This window comes from Chenopodium quinoa, unplaced genomic scaffold, assembly GCF_001683475.1.
Source record: "Chenopodium quinoa cultivar QQ74 unplaced genomic scaffold, ASM168347v1, whole genome shotgun sequence".
Classification (NCBI taxonomy): domain Eukaryota; kingdom Viridiplantae; phylum Streptophyta; class Magnoliopsida; order Caryophyllales; family Amaranthaceae; genus Chenopodium; species Chenopodium quinoa.
Genome location: NW_018745024.1, coordinates 8,517,028 through 8,537,553, shown reverse-complemented (window position 1 = coordinate 8,537,553; position 20,526 = coordinate 8,517,028). Strand labels below are relative to the sequence as shown.

Here is a 20,526-nt window from a genome sequence, read left to right as displayed (position 1 = left end):
GATCAGGTCATATTCGAGCCAGGTGATGTTCGGATTGTTCCATTTGTGGATCAAGCTCAATCGATAAATTTATATTTTGTGATTATCATAATAAGAACTATCAAGTTGGTTTATGAGATAGGCTACGATTGAGATGAACAATTTAAGTCAAAATTGGCACTAAATATTATTAGTTTAGCTATAAGTAATTTTAGTTTAGGACATTATAGGTCACCGGGTCTGTTTGGGTCAAACACTTTGAGTCGGGTTAGTTCGAGTATTGTATCAACTTCGGGTCGATTCAATTTGGGTGTCGGATCATGATTGGGTCAACTTTATTTTCGGGTCAAGTAGATTACGGATTTTGAATCATCAGATCTGGCTCTATATTGCCAGGTCTATATACAAATGAGTGCAAGGTACATTCAACCAACTCAAAGTTAGCTTTTGTATAAGTTATAAAAAAAATAAAAAAAGCTTTGGTATGACCTTTGGGTGGTCAGTTTCTAAAATTCTTAATGTCATGCACCAAATCCAATTACTCAAGGAGTAGTCGAAATATTAAGACATGATAATTTATTTATTTTTTAATTTTTATTTTGGTGAAACTTATTTTTAATTACAAAGTACTAAATTTGAAGCATGAACTCTATTTGAAGACATTTAACATTAATCAAATTGACTTGACATTTAATATGTCTGATAAATTAATACGGAGTAGTGAATATTTTATCATTATAAATTTATTGGGAAAAATAATGAGCCAACTTGAAATTTGAAATTAACTAAAGAAATTCTTCACCCAGACAAATCTTTATCCATTCTCTATTTCAAGTATTCGATTGCTGGTCTGTCCCCTTCATATGTCGGTTTTGAAGAAGGAACAAGTTGATTGCAAGTCAATATCGACTATCGAGGGACAAAAAGTTACGGAGAGAAAATTGGTTTGTAGATTTCGGAGAATGCCGCCCCGTTAGCCACCAAACTTCATCCAATTCTCTATAAATAGAGTAGATACTAGATAAGTTTCTACAAAACCCGTTTCATTGACATCCTTAAATCCAACAAATATTAATATGATACTCTTTTACTCAACAAATATTAATAATTATATAATGAAAAGATATATACACCACTACTCACCAATCTACCACTTTGATATAAAAAAAAAAAAAGGGTGTATGTACCTTTGCTTATAATTATTGTTTTGAATCATGTAAGACATGATGGTTTTCTTGAAGTTCAAACACAATAATTTTAGTTATATCTGTCTAGTTTTTTTTTTTTTTTTTTTTTTTTTTTTTGAATTTTTAAGAGATAATATTTGATGAGTTGGGTTGAGACCATCAATCATGGTTACAAGTCTTGGGTGGATAGCCCATACCAAGTGATTCACACAATAATGCAAAGAAAAGTCAAACACTGGAAAAATGGTGTAAGAAGTAAGAAATACTTGAAAAGCCCAACTAAGAAACAAAGTCTTCACTTTCAGCTGCTGCATGTGATTACAAATACTCATTCCCAATTACTGCCACTCTAACAATTATACTATTCAACTTGCTACAGAACTTTCACTAATTTAATCTTCACTATTTCTTGGTACCTCACCAGGTATGGTATCCAAAGTAATGATAGAATTTGGTATCCGAAGTTACTTACACTATTTGTCTCACTATTCGAGATTATAGCCAGAATGATCGAGTAATAAGGGTCTGTTCTCGTAAACTGAACCGAACTGAATTAAACTTATTAGAGTTGAACTGAATATTTTATGAGAGAGGGAAATTAGGAGCCGAATTGAACTAAACTGAACTTATTAAAGTTGAATTGAAAATAATCTGATGAGAACAGGGCCTAAATGATATTACCTCATTCGTTTCAGGATATTTGCATTGACATATTTACTGTACATAAGTTTGATCATAAATATATGTACGATTGAAAAAGTCTATATATGAAAACATATACCGAGACTAATCCAACATAGTAATACGATATCATTTAATTTTTATATGTTATTCGGAAAATATGGTTAAAAATCTTTAGAATAATGCAAAAGTCAAATTATTACAACTTTTCAGAAACATTAACTTTTATAAGGAGTGTCGGAGAATGTGGCTGGCTATAGGTTACTCGGTTTATAGTGTTATACGGGTTACTCTATTATGGTCTTTTTTTTTTTTTTTTTTTTGGAGCACAAATTTAGGTTAGTTAATAAAGCAACAAGATTAGTTATGGATTAGTGTAAAGAAAAAGATGGCTCAACTTTCTCCCTACCTTAATTCCACTTTTACCATTTTCTCTTCTGTTCGTTTCAGACCCACCACGCTCCTGTCTGAATATCTGCTTTACAACTTAAAAAACAAAAAAAAAAAAATAATCTTCCGGATCTAATCTCATCCAATTTCTTTAATTTTTAATTTTTTGTTTTGGGTATTTTTTATTTTATTTTTTAAAATTTTATTTTTTAAACATTTCATCTATGTCAGTGCTTAGTGATTGGTTACCCATAAACTGTACCAAAAGTACACAACTTTACCCTCATAAATTATTTCTTTTTCATTCTATATCTTCTTGATTTCCCCAAATTAATTTCTGGGTTTCTTCTAATCTTGTTAATTTTTTCTGGGGTTTCAAAAAAAATTACATAAAAATGGTAGAGTTGATTCACTTTCACTTCATCTAATTAAAATTCACTTTCTACTTTTGAATTTATTCTGGGAATGAGTGTTCTTTGGGCATTGATTCTACACCCTGTACCCTGTACTGTACTCTCTCTGCATTCACTTTTACAGGCTCTCTATTCTCTGAAATTCCTGTTCTGTTTTCTTCTGTTGAACAGAAGTATAACAGTATTCAGTGTAGTATAGATTTTGCTTATGTTTTACTCCAAAGAAAGAGGGCGGGTAATACGGTAACTCATCTTGTAGCAAGACGGGATACTAATATTGATTCCGGGTTCGAAAATGTTAATCACTAGTGTTGAAGAAGAGATCTCAATCCCATTTGAAAATGGAAATGAGGTTCTGAAATTTTCAGATGGTATAAATGGGATTTCAACAATTCAGGAAATTCCTATAATTACAAATAATGTGGTCCCTGAGAACACTCAGAGTGATCTCAGTGAATTAATATCAAATTTAGAAGGTAAATGTTCCTGAACTTTTTTAACTGTTATTGTATAATTTTATAAAAATGTTATTACCCTTTTAATTTTTTAAGTAATCTGTTGAAATTATATGATTATGCAGAAGAGATTATGGGATTAAAGTCTAAGCAAAAGGATTTGGATGAAAAGAGAAGAGGGTTGTTAAATAAGATATTGGACATTAAAGGTATTATTAGTATTATGAATTTGATTATTTTACAGTGGAGTAATGTACATTTTATTTGAGTTAGTTTGATGCTGATATTTCATATTAATGATCATATTAGGAAGCATTCGAGTATTTTGTAGAATTCGACCATTGTTATGGAGCAATATCAGCAAAAATGATGATCCTGTTGTAGTTGATTTGGATAAAGTTGTTGTTAAATCAGCTGGAAGCAAGAAGGGATTTGACTTTGACAAGGTGTTTTGTCAAAAATCAACTCAAGGTTAGCATTTTAATGTTTTCTTAGTGCAAATTAATGTAATATAAAGTTTTTCTGTTGTTTTGTTTGATCAGTATTAGTAAGATATTATATTGCTTATTATTCTGTAGAAGATGTATTTGTTGAGGTTGAACCAATTCTCAGATCTGCACTTGATGGGCACAATGTGTGTATTTTTGCTTATGGTCAAACTGGTACTGGAAAGACCTTTACAATGGTGAGATTTCTAAACTTCTGAGTCGGATTTTGTGATAGTTTTGTAATGGTACAAGGAAAGATCTGTTTCTCATTTTTGACATGAATCTCATGCATGAGTCGTGTTTTCGATTTTATAGGATGGGATGAATGATCAGCTTGGCATTGTTCCTCGAGCTCTTAGAGAGCTCTTTCACTATGCCTCTTTACATTCTACTGCTTCTGTTACTTTCTCTATGAGCATGTTGGAAGTTTACATGGGCAACTTGAAGGACTTGTTGGCTCCGAAACCAACTCGTAGAGCATATGAACCTGTATCACGATGGTATTTACATATTACTAATTGGCTCCATTCCATATTATCTGTTGACATAGTTAATTCTTGTTATTCCTTATTATCTGTCACTTATCTATGTTGGATGAATTACAGCAACCAGCTGAATGTTCAAGTTGATGCAAAAGGAGTTGTTGAAATTGAAGGCCTTACAGAAGTGCCCATCTCTGATTTCTCAAAGGCTAACTGGTGGTATACTAAGGGAAGACGAGCTCGTGCAACTTCATCCACTAATGTCAATGATGTGTCTAGCAGATCGCATTGGTGGGTTCTGCTTCCTATCCCTTTAAATACTGTGGTCTCTGTGTGTGCCTTGTTTTTACCTATTTATTCATTTAAGCCCTCTTATGCATTTCATTGGATTACTTTGGTGAGGCGTTTACGTTATCTGTTTTAAGTTTTATATATATCTAGCTTAATGAGGATCACCATTTCTCATCATGGAGATGCACCGGAAGGTCAAACAAGAACTAGCAAGTTGTGGATGGTTGATCTTGGAGGGAGTGAACGGTTGCTGAAAACTGGAGCTACTGGTCTAACATTAGATGAAGGGCGTGCCATTAATCTCTCACTTTCTGCTCTGGGTGACGTTATTGCTTCACTCAGACGAAAAAGAACTCATGTTCCCTACAGGTACATTGAAATACAGACTCAATCCATGTTTAAGGTAGTGGTTTTTTTCACTTGTTTTAATCATGCATAATCTAATAGAAGCCATCTATACATCTGCAGAAATAGCAAACTCACCCAAATATTGAGAGATTCGCTTGGTAAGTTTTGCATTACTTTTGTGCATGCTCAAAGATCAACTGTCAAGCCTGCAATTAATTTTTACTATATCTGTGATACCTACTTTCTGCATATATTATGATTTGGATTTTGTAGAACTCTTTTTGAAACTTATCTTGTGTTTTGTGTTCACTTGTTTTGTTCAGGAAATGAATCAAAGGTATTGATGATCGTGCATATAAGTCCTGTTGAAGAAGATCTAGGGGAGACCATTTGCTCTATGAGTTTCGCCAAAAGAGCAAGAGGCATAGAATCAAACCAAGAGTTGCCTCAGGTAGTCCATACTTGTTATCTTGTCTATTACTCAGCATACTTGGGTTTAAGCTTTTATTATGCATACTGATGTTTTGAGTATCTCTTCTTTAGGAAATAAAGCAATTAAAGCAAAAGAAAATAGCTGAGCTTTCTGATGAAATGAGAGAAGCTGAAGAAGAGTACCAAAAAGTCAGGGATCAATTGCAGAAGGCTGAATCACTTCATAGTGAGAAAAAACAGCTTAATGCAGTTGCCTGCGACAGCACAGAAGATGAAGAAAACATCACAGACGACACCAAAATTGATTCCAAGGAAATTGTAGACACCCCTTGTGACTCTGAAAAACCAATCAAAAGAAAATCATTGCCACATTATATGACTCCCACTGCTATCAGTCGCCTGAGGCACAGTGCTTCAGAAAGACAAAATCACTATGCAGCAAGAGTTTTAAGGTCTGGGACTAGAAGCTCCATGCAACTTTCAGCTTCACAGTCCCTTAGTTTTCTTGAGCCTCGTCTTAAAGCAGTTCTACGAAGTGCAAGTAGACATCATCCTGATAAAGCAGCGAAGAATGTTCCCACTGAGACTCAAAACTGCAGTAATGTAGAACCTAAACCTGCCTCCTCAGCGCGTAATAAACCAGTGACACCATCACTTGTGAACAGCAAGCCTACTTACATTCGTCATAGGAGAAGGATGTCAAATCTTATCTGATCCAAAATTCTTGTTTGCTTACTTTACATAATCATTATGAGTGTGATCATTCTCAGATCCTTCCTAGGACTTTTTCTTTTTCGGACTGCAAGTCATGCTTTTCTGGGTGATATTACAGGACTTGTTGGTTGATTTGTTAGCTTTTTTTCAAGTTTGTTAGCTGTGATTAACAGCTTATTAGGTATCCACTATGAGTTACATGTGTGTTGGGTGGATAACTCTTTTAGACTGAAAGGCTATCTTTTTTATGTGTAGCCCAAAGTTTGATGTATGACATAGGGAGGAAAAGGGTATAAATCTGTATGTTGGATTTTTGTTTTACTGGTTTTTGAAGAGTGTAACTAAAATAGACATAAACTTGTAAAATATTGACTGATATATAAAAATAAAATAGTTTGGTTTGCTGATTAACACTTTTAGTTGCATCTTTAGAATATTTTGACGAAACCAATGCTTATTACTTATTCTTGATGACTTTTTGGTGTATCTTTAGAATATTTCATTATGTAAGATACTTATTGATATTTTGCCATCTTATAACATGCACACGGTTTTTCTTGTTCAGTATTTACAAGCCAGACACTTAGAAGTAGAGCAGAGAGTAAGAAAATCCCTACCCTCAAGTACCCTCACTATCGTATCTCTTAATTATGAAAGCTATACGTGATAGATTAGTTTTTGCCAAGTTTCGTCTAGACTTTTAAGCTTTAAAGGGATTGTAACGCATTTTTAGAGTTTTGTTGAGGGCTTTTAAACTCAACAAAAAATTTTTATATAAAAAAGTTAAAGCAAACACATGTCATCTCGTTTCAAATGATATGACGTTAAAAGATATACTTTTTTTTTTTCAAGATAAAACAAAATATCTATAACTAATACTAAAGTAGCAACCACTTGGTCATCTTTATTTAAAGTTGTACACGTGGCGCAATTTCATGAAAAAATTTCCCGCTCAAATGTTTTTTTTTTTAAACAAAATGCTAATTAATTATAAACAGATTGTAGCTATTTTTGAGGTAATTAATTTAAAATAAGTACCTATTACTTAGGTGATTTATGTTGATAATAGGTTGTTAGAGTCTTTATAGAAGTTGTTAGCATAATTAAGGTCAATTAATTGAACTTATGAACATTTTAAACTCAAATTTTTTTTACAAAAATTCAAAGATAAATTACTGCGTGCATCGCACGGGTGCTAACCTAGTAATCAAATGAATGTATTCCAATTACATTTGCTATCAATCATCAATTATAAGTTTATTCAAATTAAACCATTTATCTCCATTTAATGGATATAGTCTTAATTAAATACTTCATAACAAATAATTTTGTGAAGTAGTACTCTGTATGACCGTATCACATAAGGTCACATGAGGCATCGTTTGAGCCAATAACTACATACGTTAAAACTTAAAAGCTAAAACTTATTTGTATATAATTTGTAAATTCACATAGTAATTGTTAAGTCTAATTTTTGTTTTCGAGATAGGTACATACTTGTATATGGTTTTTTTTTTTCTTTTACTAGTATAGGTTTGTTATCTTTGCACGAATTTATTTCAATAAGGGGTCGCCCCGGTTGATCTTCATGATCAACATATTATGTTAATCTAGTGCTTACTCATAAAAGCTAACTCATCCTTGTGCATCGTCAGCTGCTTAATCATCAAGAACACAAGCTTAGATCCAAACTCTGTTTATCAATGTTAACATTGGTGTCCAAGCTACTTCCTCCCTCGAAGCTACCATCGACACCACCATCTTCATAATGTCCACCGACACCATCATCTTCGTGATGTCCACCGACACCATCATCTTCCTCTATTAAATAGTCCATCGACACCACCTTCGGCGACAAACGAAAGCCCTAGAAATAAAAGGTGAAATTAAGGGCTTGGTTAACCCCAAAGGATACGGCCGTAGGGGTGATGACCATTTCACCTTGAAATTGATGACCTGAGAAGCTTTGTCAAGGAGCTCTTGGACATAATTCTTGCCAACGTTGGTGGATAAGAAAGATCAATTTATTTACAGACAATGCCATCGCCCATTGCTGGAGTTACAACTAGCTTTTGGCCGTTTGCCCAACACTAATTTTAGTTTCGTAGTAGGCCTTGTACTACACTTTTGTCATTGTTGAGACTTGAGAGAAAGGAGTGATTTTGGGATTTGAGGCTTTGTTCCTAACAAACGTTTTATGTTTGTTGTTAACGCCATCAAATATAATAGTGCATAGTAGTTGGCACTCTGAACACGTCAATACATGTCCAATGACATTACTATTTTTGGCTTATTAAATGAAAAGACACCATCACCCCTATGATTGACATAATATGTTGAACATTACGAGTGAACCACACTCATCCAATCGTATTTTCAAGTTTACAGTGTTGTTTGATCTATAAAAGTGCCTCGAGACCAAACCACGTCAATTCATCAAACCGAACCGCGAACCCCTCTAGATTTGAGTCATCCCCTATCGAATAGAACATCACAAGAACTCCCTCCCAACACTCGAAAAAAACCCAGAACCCAGAAACAAAAATGGGGCTACTCTCATCATCTTCATCTTCAACCTCACATCAAAAAGGGGTTGTAATCACAGTACCAGTCCTAGTTCTTGCTCTTTCTACTGCCGCCATTTTTCTCTTCTTCTTGCTTTCTTCTCTCTCTTCCACTTGCTCTTGCCCTTCTTCCCCTGCTATCACCGAAACATTTCCCGAATCTTCTGGAAAATCCGTGGAAAGGGTTTCGACATCAATGGAAGATATTGATTGGGTTCGAGATCAGATCCGAATTAATGGATTGCATATGAAGGATAATGTTTTGCGTAAAGGGATTAATCCTCGTACTAGGGTTCAACAGCTTGAAGATCTCCGACAGTATGCCCCCTTTTTCTCTTAATTTGATTTAGGCTTTTGGTTTATTTGATTGAATTTATGAAGTTATTAGAATTTTGAGGTAATGCTGGATCATATTTGCTTCTTCAAGTTCAAAATTGATTCTTTTGTTTGGGGTATGGGGAGTTGGAAAGGACAGTGATGTAGACGAGATTTGATCCGATGTCTCGGGTTACACCCCCGAGACTTAAATTATCTAATATAGTAGGTGTAATATCAAATTTGAGTGATTTTTGGTTGCTGTTAAGATGCCAGATTATTGTGCAATTTATCAAGGTTTAGGCTTATGATTTGCAATATAAACATGTTTTAAGTGGTTGTGAAGGGTTATTGAAACTAGTGATTATGTTTCTTTGCTTACATTGTGTGATCACTGAGATCAGTGATCATGTTATGTTGTTTGTAATTTATAATTACTGTTTCTTGCATAGCTAATCTCATTATTGATTGAGTTATGATAGAGTATAAAACATATTCTTGGGCCTCAACCATCAGCTTAAGCTTTTGGTTGAGTTGGTCCTTTAACATGGTATCAGAGCCAACGTGACATAAAGGTCACGGGTTCGAATCTCATCCACCCCCCACTTTCAAGTGGAATATTAAGCGCTGGGTATGAGGAGGGCCCATGCTGCATCCACACTTCTAGCCCAAACAGGCTTTCGTGTGAGGGGGCGTGATAGAGTATAAAACATATTCCTGGGCCTCAACCATCAGCTTAAGCTTTTGGTTGAGTTGGTCCTTTAACAAGTTATAATGGCCGGAAACTAAGAGCATTCACGGTCTGATTGATACGCGGTACTGAGAATGATATTACTTGTAACTTTGTTAGGAATGGACCATTACTACCACCAACAAGTACAAGCTGTTAGTGTAATCAGTCATTTCATGCTAGGATTACCTTCCAGAAATTTCTATCCCGAGCGGCTGAGTGATAAATGTTGTACAAAAGTTGCTCTTGCAGTTATGTTATATGGCTTGTTGCCTCATGTTCGATTGAATGCACCAGTCCTCTTTAATGGTTTGTGCTTATAATGTTTGATCAGTCATGAAGCTCTCTAGCAGAGGATGTGGGGTTTTTAGAATTTGCTTTGCATTCTTTTGTCATAATGTCTGCAATCGTATTCTGTATCTATTTAAGTAGCTAGAATTTCAAACAAACCGCTGTATATGTTTCAGGTACAAGGGTATATCTCATTATGAAGGGGATGAGGCCAACAACCACACTGCTCTACCCTGCCCTGGTGAGCTCCTCGTTGAAGAGCATCATAGTAACTATGGTGAACCATGGGCTGGGGGAAGAGATGTGTTTGAATTCCTTGCGGAGTCTGCTCACCTTAGCCCTGATGCTCAGGTTCTTGAAATTGGATGTGGGACACTTCGAGTGGGATTGCACTTCATTCGGTACTTGAAACCTGAACACTTTCACTGTCTTGAGAGAGACGAGTTATCTCTTATGGCGGCTTTTAGATATGAGCTTCCATCTCAGGGTCTGTTGCACAAGCGCCCTATTATTGTAAAAGGTGAAGACATGGATTTTAGCAGATTTGGATCTGAGGTTACATATGATCTGATATATGCTAGTGCAGTTTTCCTGCATATGCCTGATAAACTTGTTTGGGTTGGGTTGGAACGATTAGCATCTAAATTAAAGCCAGATGGCCGAATTTTTGTCTCCCACAACGTAAAATTCTGTTCTCGTTTAGGTGGAGATGAGTGTACAAAGAGACTTTCAAGCTTAGGGCTCGAGTATGTGGGAAAGCACACACATGATAGTCTGCTTTTCAATCATTATGAAATTTGGTTTGAGTTTCGGCGAGTGAAAGCTTAAATAGTTTGATAGGCAAAATCACAAAAGCTTATAGCGTATGGTACTTTTTGTCATCTGATTGGAAAATGAGGTCCTTTGGGGTTCTGGTGTATTTAAGTATATTATTGAAATCTGGGGGATCCATAAAAATGACAGGATGCTCTCTGTGCATTATCTCGTGAAGATATGTACTTTAAGCTGACTAGCAACTCTCCAAACACAAGGAGCTAGTTTTTTCTCTTTCGGTGCTGCACCTTGTTTTCAGAATAAGAACTGGAAATTCTGGTGGCTGTGCAGTAATTTTCATTTTTCACTTACTGTAAGTTATGTGTAATTTTTTGTAGATTGTACAATTAATTTAAACAAATATTTGATTCATATATTGAAATTTGATTTTCATATTCATGTGTCCCTTTTGCTATACTTCACTTTGCAGAATGATATTTACAAGCTCATATGTTTCATAGCTTGTTTTGACGCTGTAAATGTAGATGGGTTTCATGGTTTTTAACCTGTTTATATTTAGATCTTGAAGGTCACTATATGGCATGCAGTCTATTCCCTTTAATTACAAACTTCTCGTAGATGTTGCTCTATGTTGAAATTTTGGAATATTACCCTTTCAAATGTTACAGGTGCTCTAGTGTTGCCATTGGAATGATCATCGTATACCTGTTACTCTCTGAATGTTTTGGTAGCCTTGACTTCACATTTGAGGCGCTTTTCAGTAATAAGGAAACATCTGTGCATGATTTTTCAAGGAAGGTTAAAGAATTCTGAGTAGAGTCCCCCATTTTACTGCTCCCAATATGACCAATACATCAAAAATTCCCTCGAGTACGAAATTGCAGGGATCATTTCACACAGAATACAGCTTAAGTGTGTTTCATGATGCTTATACATAGCTTTTTTTGTGTATACATGGCATTAGATTTTCATAGTTCAGGCCAGATTTTCTTACATAAGCTATTTGTTGGGTCATGCTTGGAGTTGATACCTATTACTTTATACATCAAAATACCTATTAAGGTTGATACCTATTACTTTATACATCAAAATACTTCGTGATATTGAAGGAACTGTTTAAAAACAAGTATCAATATAGCAAGTCATCTAGTTTATAGAAATGTGTAATGATTTTAAGTTTGGTCTTTCGAACAGATTATAATGCAAGGTATGTAGCCATTTATGCAAAGCTTAGGGGTAAAAAGGAATTCTTTTGAACACCCAACCAGACATAAAGCTTAGATACGGAGGCAAGGAAATATGGCACTCAACATCTATCAAACAACACCCACTCCAATGCAAAAGAGAAGTATATCCCACCAAATACTCACTTCATGGACAGGTCTATCGAGTTTCTTTTCGGTTTCTCTCATGATTTCGAGTATGTTTTCTGTTTCTCTCTCTTGACGAAGATGAGAAGATAATTTTAGAGAGGGGTAAAAGCTCAACTCAATTTAAGTTACTGTGGTTAAGCAGTGACAGAGCAAAGAATAATGTTACTATGAGTCGTTACTTTGTTTGTTTATACAAGTAGGCATAATATCATAACTTTTATATGGAAAAACATCATTTATTTGTCTGGGCACGGACTCCGAAGCTATTTTATTACGAAATTTCCATGTGTTAAACATTCCAAGTTTAGCACAAATATAAATTTGGATTTTCCGGTAACAAAATATGACTTGTCATTTTAGCGTGTACACCACATATGTCGATGTAGAAAAACTCTAAATTATTAAAATATATGTATTCTATGTCTTTTGTTATATTATGTCATTCCGAAGAACTTTTACATTTTTGGAACAAGTGGTGTTAGCATAATTACCTTACTTAAGAAAGTGCACTTAAATAACTAACATCAGCTCACTTCACGCCGTCATTTTTGGATTGTGGTCCGAGCAATTAAAGAGAAGTAGGGAGGGGCTATTCCAAATCCGAGTCTATCACTTTTATGAAAATACTTTTATGAAAATACTAGTTTAGTCCTGTGCGTGCAAAAATTAAATAGCTATTATTTGTTTTTTTTTTTGTTTTTTTTAACAAAACGAAGCTATAATCTGTTTAAAATAGTTGTTATAATTCTTTATTTGAAAAATAATGTAATCATAATTTCATTAATTTATTTTGAAAGAAGTATCATATTTATTAATCATTACAGTTAAGAGTACAGTCAGGTACTCAATTATTCTATTTTTCACCTTTTAGGTACTCAATTTTTTTTGCTCACCTTTTGGGTACTCAAATTTATTTCCAGGTGAACTAACTCACCACTAACTATAAATAATTAAAATATTAATTTTTTTTAAAAAATATTTTTCTTAACCAACAGTAAAAAAACTAGTCGTTATATTCTATTTAATTAAAGGGGTTTAAACTTGGCAAAAACAATTCCATGAACACACCAGCAACAAAGTAGCATCAAAACAGGAAGATTCACCATGTTTTCTTAACCAAAATTCATCCAAAACGATTTTCCCTGATTCAAAAAAAAAATCAGCAAAATAGAAGCTGCTGCTTCTTCTTCTTCCAGTGTTCCCTTCTGCACTGCAGTAGCAGTATACCAGCAACACATTATCATCAAAACAGGTTGATTCACCATTTTTTTTAGGCAAAATTCTTCAACAACGTTTTTTCCCAGAATAAAAAAAAAATCAGCAAAACAGTAGTTGGCTAGCTGCTGCTTCTTCAGTTCTTCCCCTCTGTACTGCAGTCAAGAGTGATCAAGGACAAGACAAAAAATTCAGAAGAAAAAATCAGCCTCCTACAAAGTGCAAAAATAGAAACATTAAGCTCAAATCATGGAATGCTGCCACTGTAACAGAAGGGCTATGCATAGGATATCAAGGACAATCAAGCATCCATTCATGAGGTGTAAAATTTGTGAGAATTACAAATGCTACAATGGATGCAATTACTTTGAATGGGTTGACATGCCTCACCCTACTGAATTGAGGGATGAAATGTTGTTGATGATTAACAACAAATTTAAGATGGAACACGAATTATTCAAGCTGAAGAAGAAGGTTCAACATCAAAGCTTTGTTATTATTTTTCTAATTTTTGTTGTTGTTAGCTTGAGTGTGTGGGGTGTACCTTCATAGTCTTGTAATGGTTTCAGTAGTAGTAGTTGCTTCAGAATTAGGCTTCCTTTTGTTTTCAGTTTGCTGCAGCATTGAACATGTAATGAGAAAATGAATTTAATTGAATAAATAAACAAAAATTTAACTATATTTGAGCTTTACATACCCATGAATCTCTCTAAAATCCATTTGGGTAGGTGTATACACCAATACCCTTTTCATACATAGGCACATATGCTTGAGATTCTTGGGTTGGGACTTGTTGCCTTGGTGTTGAGGAACTTCCTCCCTGACTCTAACTTTGCTGAGTGTGTGTTGGGACATGCTGCCTGGGTGCTTCTGTTTGTGTGCTCCTCTGACTAGGCTGCTTTGGTGGCCTTATGCAAGTTGTCTTCTTGTGCCCAGCTTCTTCATAGTTGCTGCATTTGTGGACAACACCCTTCTTGCCAAGCTTGATTCCCTCTGTTTCTCCCATGGAAGGCCTTCTCTTTGTAGTGGGTCCGTGGTTCACTTTCTTCAACATAGTGGGGATGATTGGTACTTGTGATGTTTGAGGCCATTCATCTGGTCCATTTAGAGGCTCTAATGGACATTAGTAAGCCTTTAGGTAAGTGTCTTTGGTGAACCAATGGAAAACATAATGCTCAGGTTGCTCCATAGCTTTCCAAACTGTTGTGACAGCATGGTGGCAAGGAACACCACTTATCTGCCAAGCATTGCAGCTACAAGTCTTCTCTAGCAAGCTCACCACATACCTTATTTGAGTTCCCCCTTCCCTGACTCCATAGGAGAAATGACCATCCCAATATGCAACCCAGCCCCTAGCATCAATTTTGACTTTCTCAAGCTTCTTCTGAATTCTAGGGCAGATTGTAATGTCTTTGCCTTGTATGAAGTCCCTTTTCTTGTGCATCCTCTGCATCAAACCCTCTCTTATGTCTTCAAGCATAGTAATAACTGGTTTATGCCTTGATGCCAATATGTATGCATTAAAGACCTCATTCATATTATTGTCTATACTATCACATTGTGATTGTGAGGTAAAGAAAGCTCTCACCCACTTAACATAATTCCTTTTCCTCAAGTCTTGGGCAGCCTTTGAATTGATCTCAGAGAATAACTCCATGTTTGCCTCAAATTCATTATCTGTTGTGCTCTTTGCAATCTTCCAAAACCCTCTCCTATATTGCATCCCACCCCCAAAGACAGTCCTGAAGTTGCAATACACAAGCCTTGCACAACATCTAGTTTCAGCTTTAGGGAAGATAAGAGAAACAACCTTTAAAAGGCCCTTTTTCTTGTCATACATGATGGTGTATCCAAAGCCATCAATAATGCCCAAGTCATCTACCAAAATTTCCAGAAACCAAGACCATGAATCTGTGTTTTCCACCTCCACTAATGCCTATGAAATAGGAAACATTTTATTGTTCCCATCTCTGCCTGCAACCACCAACAGTTGCCCACCAAAAGGCCCTTTCAAAAAACACCCATCAATCCCAAAAAAGGGTCTACAGCCTGCTAAAAATCCATTCCTAATTGCATCAAAACAGACATACATTCTTTCAAATTTGCCAAAGCCCCATTTTAAACTTCATAGTGTTCTTAGGATTAGACCTAAGAATTTCAGCTGCATACCTGTGCAACAAAGAGTATTGCTCCTCATATTCACCTATAATCAGTTCATGAGCCTTTCTTCTAGCCTTAAGAGCCAGCCACATGCTAATTTTCACACCCCACTCAGTTTATATAGTGTCAACTATTTCCTGACATTTCAAATATGGATTCACCTTAAACTTGTTGTGATATGTTTTTGCAACCCAAGATGCCCTGATTTTCTTAACCTTTGGTTGCCTACCACATGAATGTTTAGGAATCAAGGTTTTCACAACCATAGTGTCATTTTCATTCTTTTTTGAAGCCCAGATGTACCATGGGCAGCCCTTGTCAAATGACTTGCACTTTGCACCCATCCTATCCCTTGCATTTCTAGTATACCCCACATCCCTCCCTTGACAAACACAGTAGTTAGTGATAACATTTCTGAAATCCTTAGCATCCTCAAATTGTTGCCCCAATGTAAAATGCCTCCCATCATCATTTCTCACATTCACACTTTGCATATGCCTAGAGTGTGTGACCCCCTTCTTCCTTTTGCCTTAGGAGGTGTAGTTATGAGATTGGCACAATACTCCTCATCTTGGTTTTCAGCTGGGCTACCAGGGTAGTCCTCTTCAGTGTCACTTCTAGAACCCTCTTCACCTAAACACTTTTCTGATGACCTCTCCTTAAGCCTTATGATAGACTATGTTTCATCAAGAAGTTCTTTCTCTGCTGGCTGACTACTAGCAATTTGTTCCCTATTAGTTAACACCTCTATATCTTCATTATCACTCCCTTCATCATCATAGTCAATGTCATCCACAAATTGAATCTCTTATCTCATGCATGTTCTGTGGTGCTTGAGTTGTCCCTCCCACCCTAGGATTAGATCTACCTAATAATGAAGTGAAAGTCCCCTTGCCATCAAGTTCATCCTCACTATCTTCTTCATGTTAAAAAAAAACACATCCATAACCCTATACATGTGGAGTAAACTCAAAAACTTCACAAAAGTGGCATCATCATAACTTAAAAACCTCATTCCTTCATCCACCCTTTTCAATGGATCACAATAGTGTAACTTACAAATGTCATCATACCCAAGTAAATCAATCATGTTCTTAAAATAAGAGGCATTCAAATTAGTAGGCAGTTCATCAAATATCTTAGTTGTCCCACAAACATAAACAAGGGTAGGAGTCTCTTCCCATGACCCTCCATAGTGCATAATTACAGACATAGGAATGTCTTCCATCTACAACCATTATGCATAAAATTAACACAGAGTACAAAATATAAAAAATTAAACTAGTACCAACGTATTTATATCCAAAATATTTTCATTTCATTCATTATCAAATTTTAACAAAATGATCATGTCAATGGAGATGACAAAGTGACCTAAATGCATAACAACAACCCTAAAGCATAATGTCATCCAAAAGAATGTGACTTAACATCATTAGTCACCTAAATACAATCAATAGTGACCTACCTAAATACATGTTAGGTTCTAAATACATCATTTCCTAAAGCCTATGTCTTCACCAAAAAACATCTACATAGGCTCCCTAACATTTTCACAAAATAAATCCCTTAGCCTCCAAAAAACAACTTTAAGGGATTATTTAATCCTATCTACATCCTAGAACCTACATCCTAGTACCTAATCAACCTTCTTAATCCACCATACTAGCAAGTTAAAAAAAAAACTTGAACATTGTTCCTCCAAACCTTCCTCCAATGGCTACAAGTTTGAGACACATCAATACCACTCAGGAGGTCCAATTTGGGGAAAACGTGAACACACATAATATTATCCATAAACAGCAATGGATGAGTAGTTTGAACACCTAAAGAGGGAGCTACACCATCTTCAACTAGGGATGGCAGTGGATCTGGACCGACTCGGATCCGTGGATCCAGATCCGTTTTTCACGGATCTGGGTCCTCTAATTTTGGACCCGACATATTCGGGTCGGATCCGGGTCCTACTGGAAAAAACGGATCCGGGTCCGGGTCTAACTACCAGACCCGGATCCGTTGATCCGTTTTATAAATTTATTTTTTTAAAAAAACTAAAATTTCTAATACTACCTCCGTTACATATTATTTGCAACGATTTGACATAAAGTTGAGAGGAAAAATGTCTAATCGTTGCACATAATATGTAACGGAGGTAGTACAAGAGTATAACTATATGAGACTCACATGAGTCACAAACTCACAACTTTAGGCCCATTGCCCATATCAGAAAACCAAAATCAACAAATTTTACAAACCCTAACTCTCTCTCTCCACCCTCCACTTCTCAGCCTACTCTCCAGTCTCCACCCCGGTACTCTCGGTCAGATCGGCGGCGAATGAAACAGCATCAAAGACCCCCATTCAAATCTGTAAGTTCCGTACGGCCGTACTCCCTCCTCTTTTTGGTTTTGTAATACCCAAATATTTTATGATTTTATATAATATATTTTATTTAAAAAAAATTATTTTTATTTATTATATAACTTTTCTAATCTAATAGTTTTATTTAGAGTTCGTAAAGTTTTTAAACCATATCTTATTTAAATAGCACTGTACAATTCAAAACGTATATAAACTATTTTAAACCCTAAAAATATTCTTAACTCTCAAAAGATATTTTATTAAAAAAAAAAGCAGTCGTTCTCTTTCTTGTACGTGATCATGCTTCCATCAATTTAAGAGTTTACAATTTACACTTACTCTTGATTATCAAATCATCAACCAATTTTGTAGCCTAATCTTCCACCAAACTTTCTATTTATGAGCCCACTTATCTTTTCAATATCATGCGTGTGAATTGCAAGTTGTGAGTCAATGCTTTACCTTGCTCTATACTTCGTATATGTTTAATTGTTCCGAAAGGTAATCACTAATCACACCATCAACCCTTAGATCGTTTGTTTATAATTTGATTGTATTATTTATTTTATGTAATCACACTTTATCAATTTGGAGATGTTTAATTGTATTATTTTTTTATGTGTAATCACACTATATTTTTGAGATGTTTGTATTTTCGTAATGTTATGTGTGATATGATTTATTATTTGTATTCTTTGTATATATGATTAATTATTATGGTATTATATGATTTGATTAGATTTGAGTATGGTATTATTTATTTTTGTTGTATATATTGATTGTACAATTATTGCTAGGGTTTTAATGTTGTTGTTATAGGGAGTATTGTTTTATCAAGGTTTTAGAGTTGTTAATGCAGAGTATTTTTTTGGGGGTTGAGATTTTATTTTATTATATTTGGGTTATTAGTATTTTTTTTAAGAGTTGAGATATTGTGATCGAATTGTTATATTATTTGGGAACTTGTGCCATTGTGGAGTTATTATTATTAAATTGTGAATTATTATTTGATCGATGTATGAGATCAAAAGGTTGAGAATTATTATTTTGTTGTTGGTTTGAGGCTCGACGTTATAGACTTAGTCCTTGTTTGTTGGTAAGAGGGTAATAATCATGAGTTAAGAATGAGGTACAATCTTTATTATTTATTTTTCTATGGTCCCCTACAGTGGGAATTGGCCCGTATGTGGTCTGGTTCAAGGTGTTTTTTTTTTTTTGTTATTGAGAGTATTCAAGTTTTTATAATTGTTGGTTTTATTCGAATTACCCATGTCCAAGGCTAGATATAGAACAACGAGCATGACACACTTATGGGTTATATGAGTTGATTGAGTAAAGGTTCGAACTATTATTCGAGGTTGAGTTGTTAAAGGTTATTTTCATAGTACAATGTGTAATGTAGTTTTGAACTACATTATTTAATTGATCTCGTAATGTTAATTATTATATTATACTCTATATTCTAATATGTGGTGATTACTCAGCTTTTGCTGACGTGTGTGTTGTTTTGATGTGCTACTTGTGTTTGCGACCATGTCTTTTTCTTATGGTGGCCCTGCGACGATCTATTTTGGAATTTGTCCTTAATGGTGAGCAGTCAAGATTGTTTAAGCAAGTTAATCAAGTGATCGTAGCTAAAGGAGCTCAAGTGATCGATTAGTATGCTATAACGAGTTTGTAAAGTTGTAAATAGCTCACCTAGATTTATTGGGTTATAATTATTGGGATTTTTGTAAGCCTTAACACTTGACAAGTTGTCGAGTGTGGCGGTAATATCTCCGATTTAGGTGTATGCTTCCGCAATTTTATTTAAAGGTTGTTTATATTCCCTTTATTTATTGTTTATTAATAGCTAGTAAATCGGGGGTGTTACAGGTTTCTTCGTTTTTTACCTTTTATAAGCAAATAAATTAAGGTAGTAGTTCAGATTTGTTTTTGATGTTTTTATACAAGTTTGCATTTCATTTGATGAATTTCTATGCTACAATTTTGTGGGTTTATATGCTGCAATTTCGTGGGTTTGTTTGTACTTGTTTTTGCTGCAATTTTGTGAGTTTTATGTATGCAATTTTGTGTAATTTTATGTAATTTGTGTTTATTTGTTTGATTAATTTGTAATGTACTGCTGTGAGGTCGATGGGATTTGCATAGTTACTTATTAGCAATTTAGTTTTTGCCAATTACTAATTCTTCTCTTTGTTTGGTTTGTTTCTTTTTTCTAGGATGTCGATGATGAAGATTAGTCCTTTCGGGAGATGGATTTTGGATGTTCATATTGGATATATTGTCGTTATTTTTTTTTTTTGCTTGGTCATTTGTAACATCATACTTTTTTTTTAATGTTTGGATTTTTTTTTTCCAAAGACAATATGCGTGTTACTTTGTATTTTTAGTTGTATAACTCTAATTTATGTATTGAACTTGGTTGAAATGTGTTTTTTTATTACATTTGTTTCTAAAAAGTGGCAAAATGTGCAGGACCCGTTTTGGACCCGGACCCGGATCCATTGGATATGTCGGATCTGGATCCGGGTCTTCATTTTCTAGACCCGACGGATCCGGGGCGGATCTGGATCCAAGGTTGAAAAACGGATCTGGATCCAGGTCCATTCGGACTCGGTCCAGATCCGACCTGTTGTCATCCCTATCTTCAACAGAATGAATCTCATTTTCAGCTCCTCCTTGCTCTATTCTTCCCTAAACAGAAAATTGACCATAATTTGAAGTTAGACACTTCAAATTCACAAGAAAAACACACACAACACCATCAATAACACATACACATTTTCACCAAAACCTCCCTTGTTTTACTACGCAAAACAGAACATGTAATCAAACCCTAGCTTAAAATATACAACATGCAATCAACATCCACCAACAACT

The 20,526-nt window shown here is 35.0% G+C and overlaps 2 protein-coding genes across 2 annotated transcripts; both read left to right on the top strand.

Annotated features, from left to right (window-relative positions):
* Positions 1 to 2,372: 2,372 nt before the first annotated feature.
* On the top strand, positions 2,373 to 6,271 carry LOC110708499 (kinesin-like protein KIN-14U). Its single transcript, XM_021886631.1, has 10 exons — positions 2,373 to 3,126; positions 3,231 to 3,314; positions 3,415 to 3,576; positions 3,684 to 3,790; positions 3,909 to 4,093; positions 4,199 to 4,366; positions 4,517 to 4,735; positions 4,835 to 4,872; positions 5,038 to 5,165; positions 5,258 to 6,271. Exons 1-10 carry the CDS (start codon positions 2,946 to 2,948, stop codon positions 5,858 to 5,860), a joined length of 1,875 nt encoding a protein of 624 aa, XP_021742323.1. The 5' UTR covers positions 2,373 to 2,945; the 3' UTR covers positions 5,861 to 6,271.
* Positions 6,272 to 8,164: 1,893 nt separating this feature from the next.
* On the top strand, positions 8,165 to 10,966 carry LOC110708498. The gene is made up of 2 exons (XM_021886629.1): positions 8,165 to 8,742; positions 9,937 to 10,966. The coding sequence occupies exons 1-2, from the start codon at positions 8,405 to 8,407 to the stop codon at positions 10,586 to 10,588; spliced, it is 990 nt and encodes a 329-aa protein (XP_021742321.1). The 5' UTR covers positions 8,165 to 8,404; the 3' UTR covers positions 10,589 to 10,966.
* Positions 10,967 to 20,526: the final 9,560 nt, after the last annotated feature.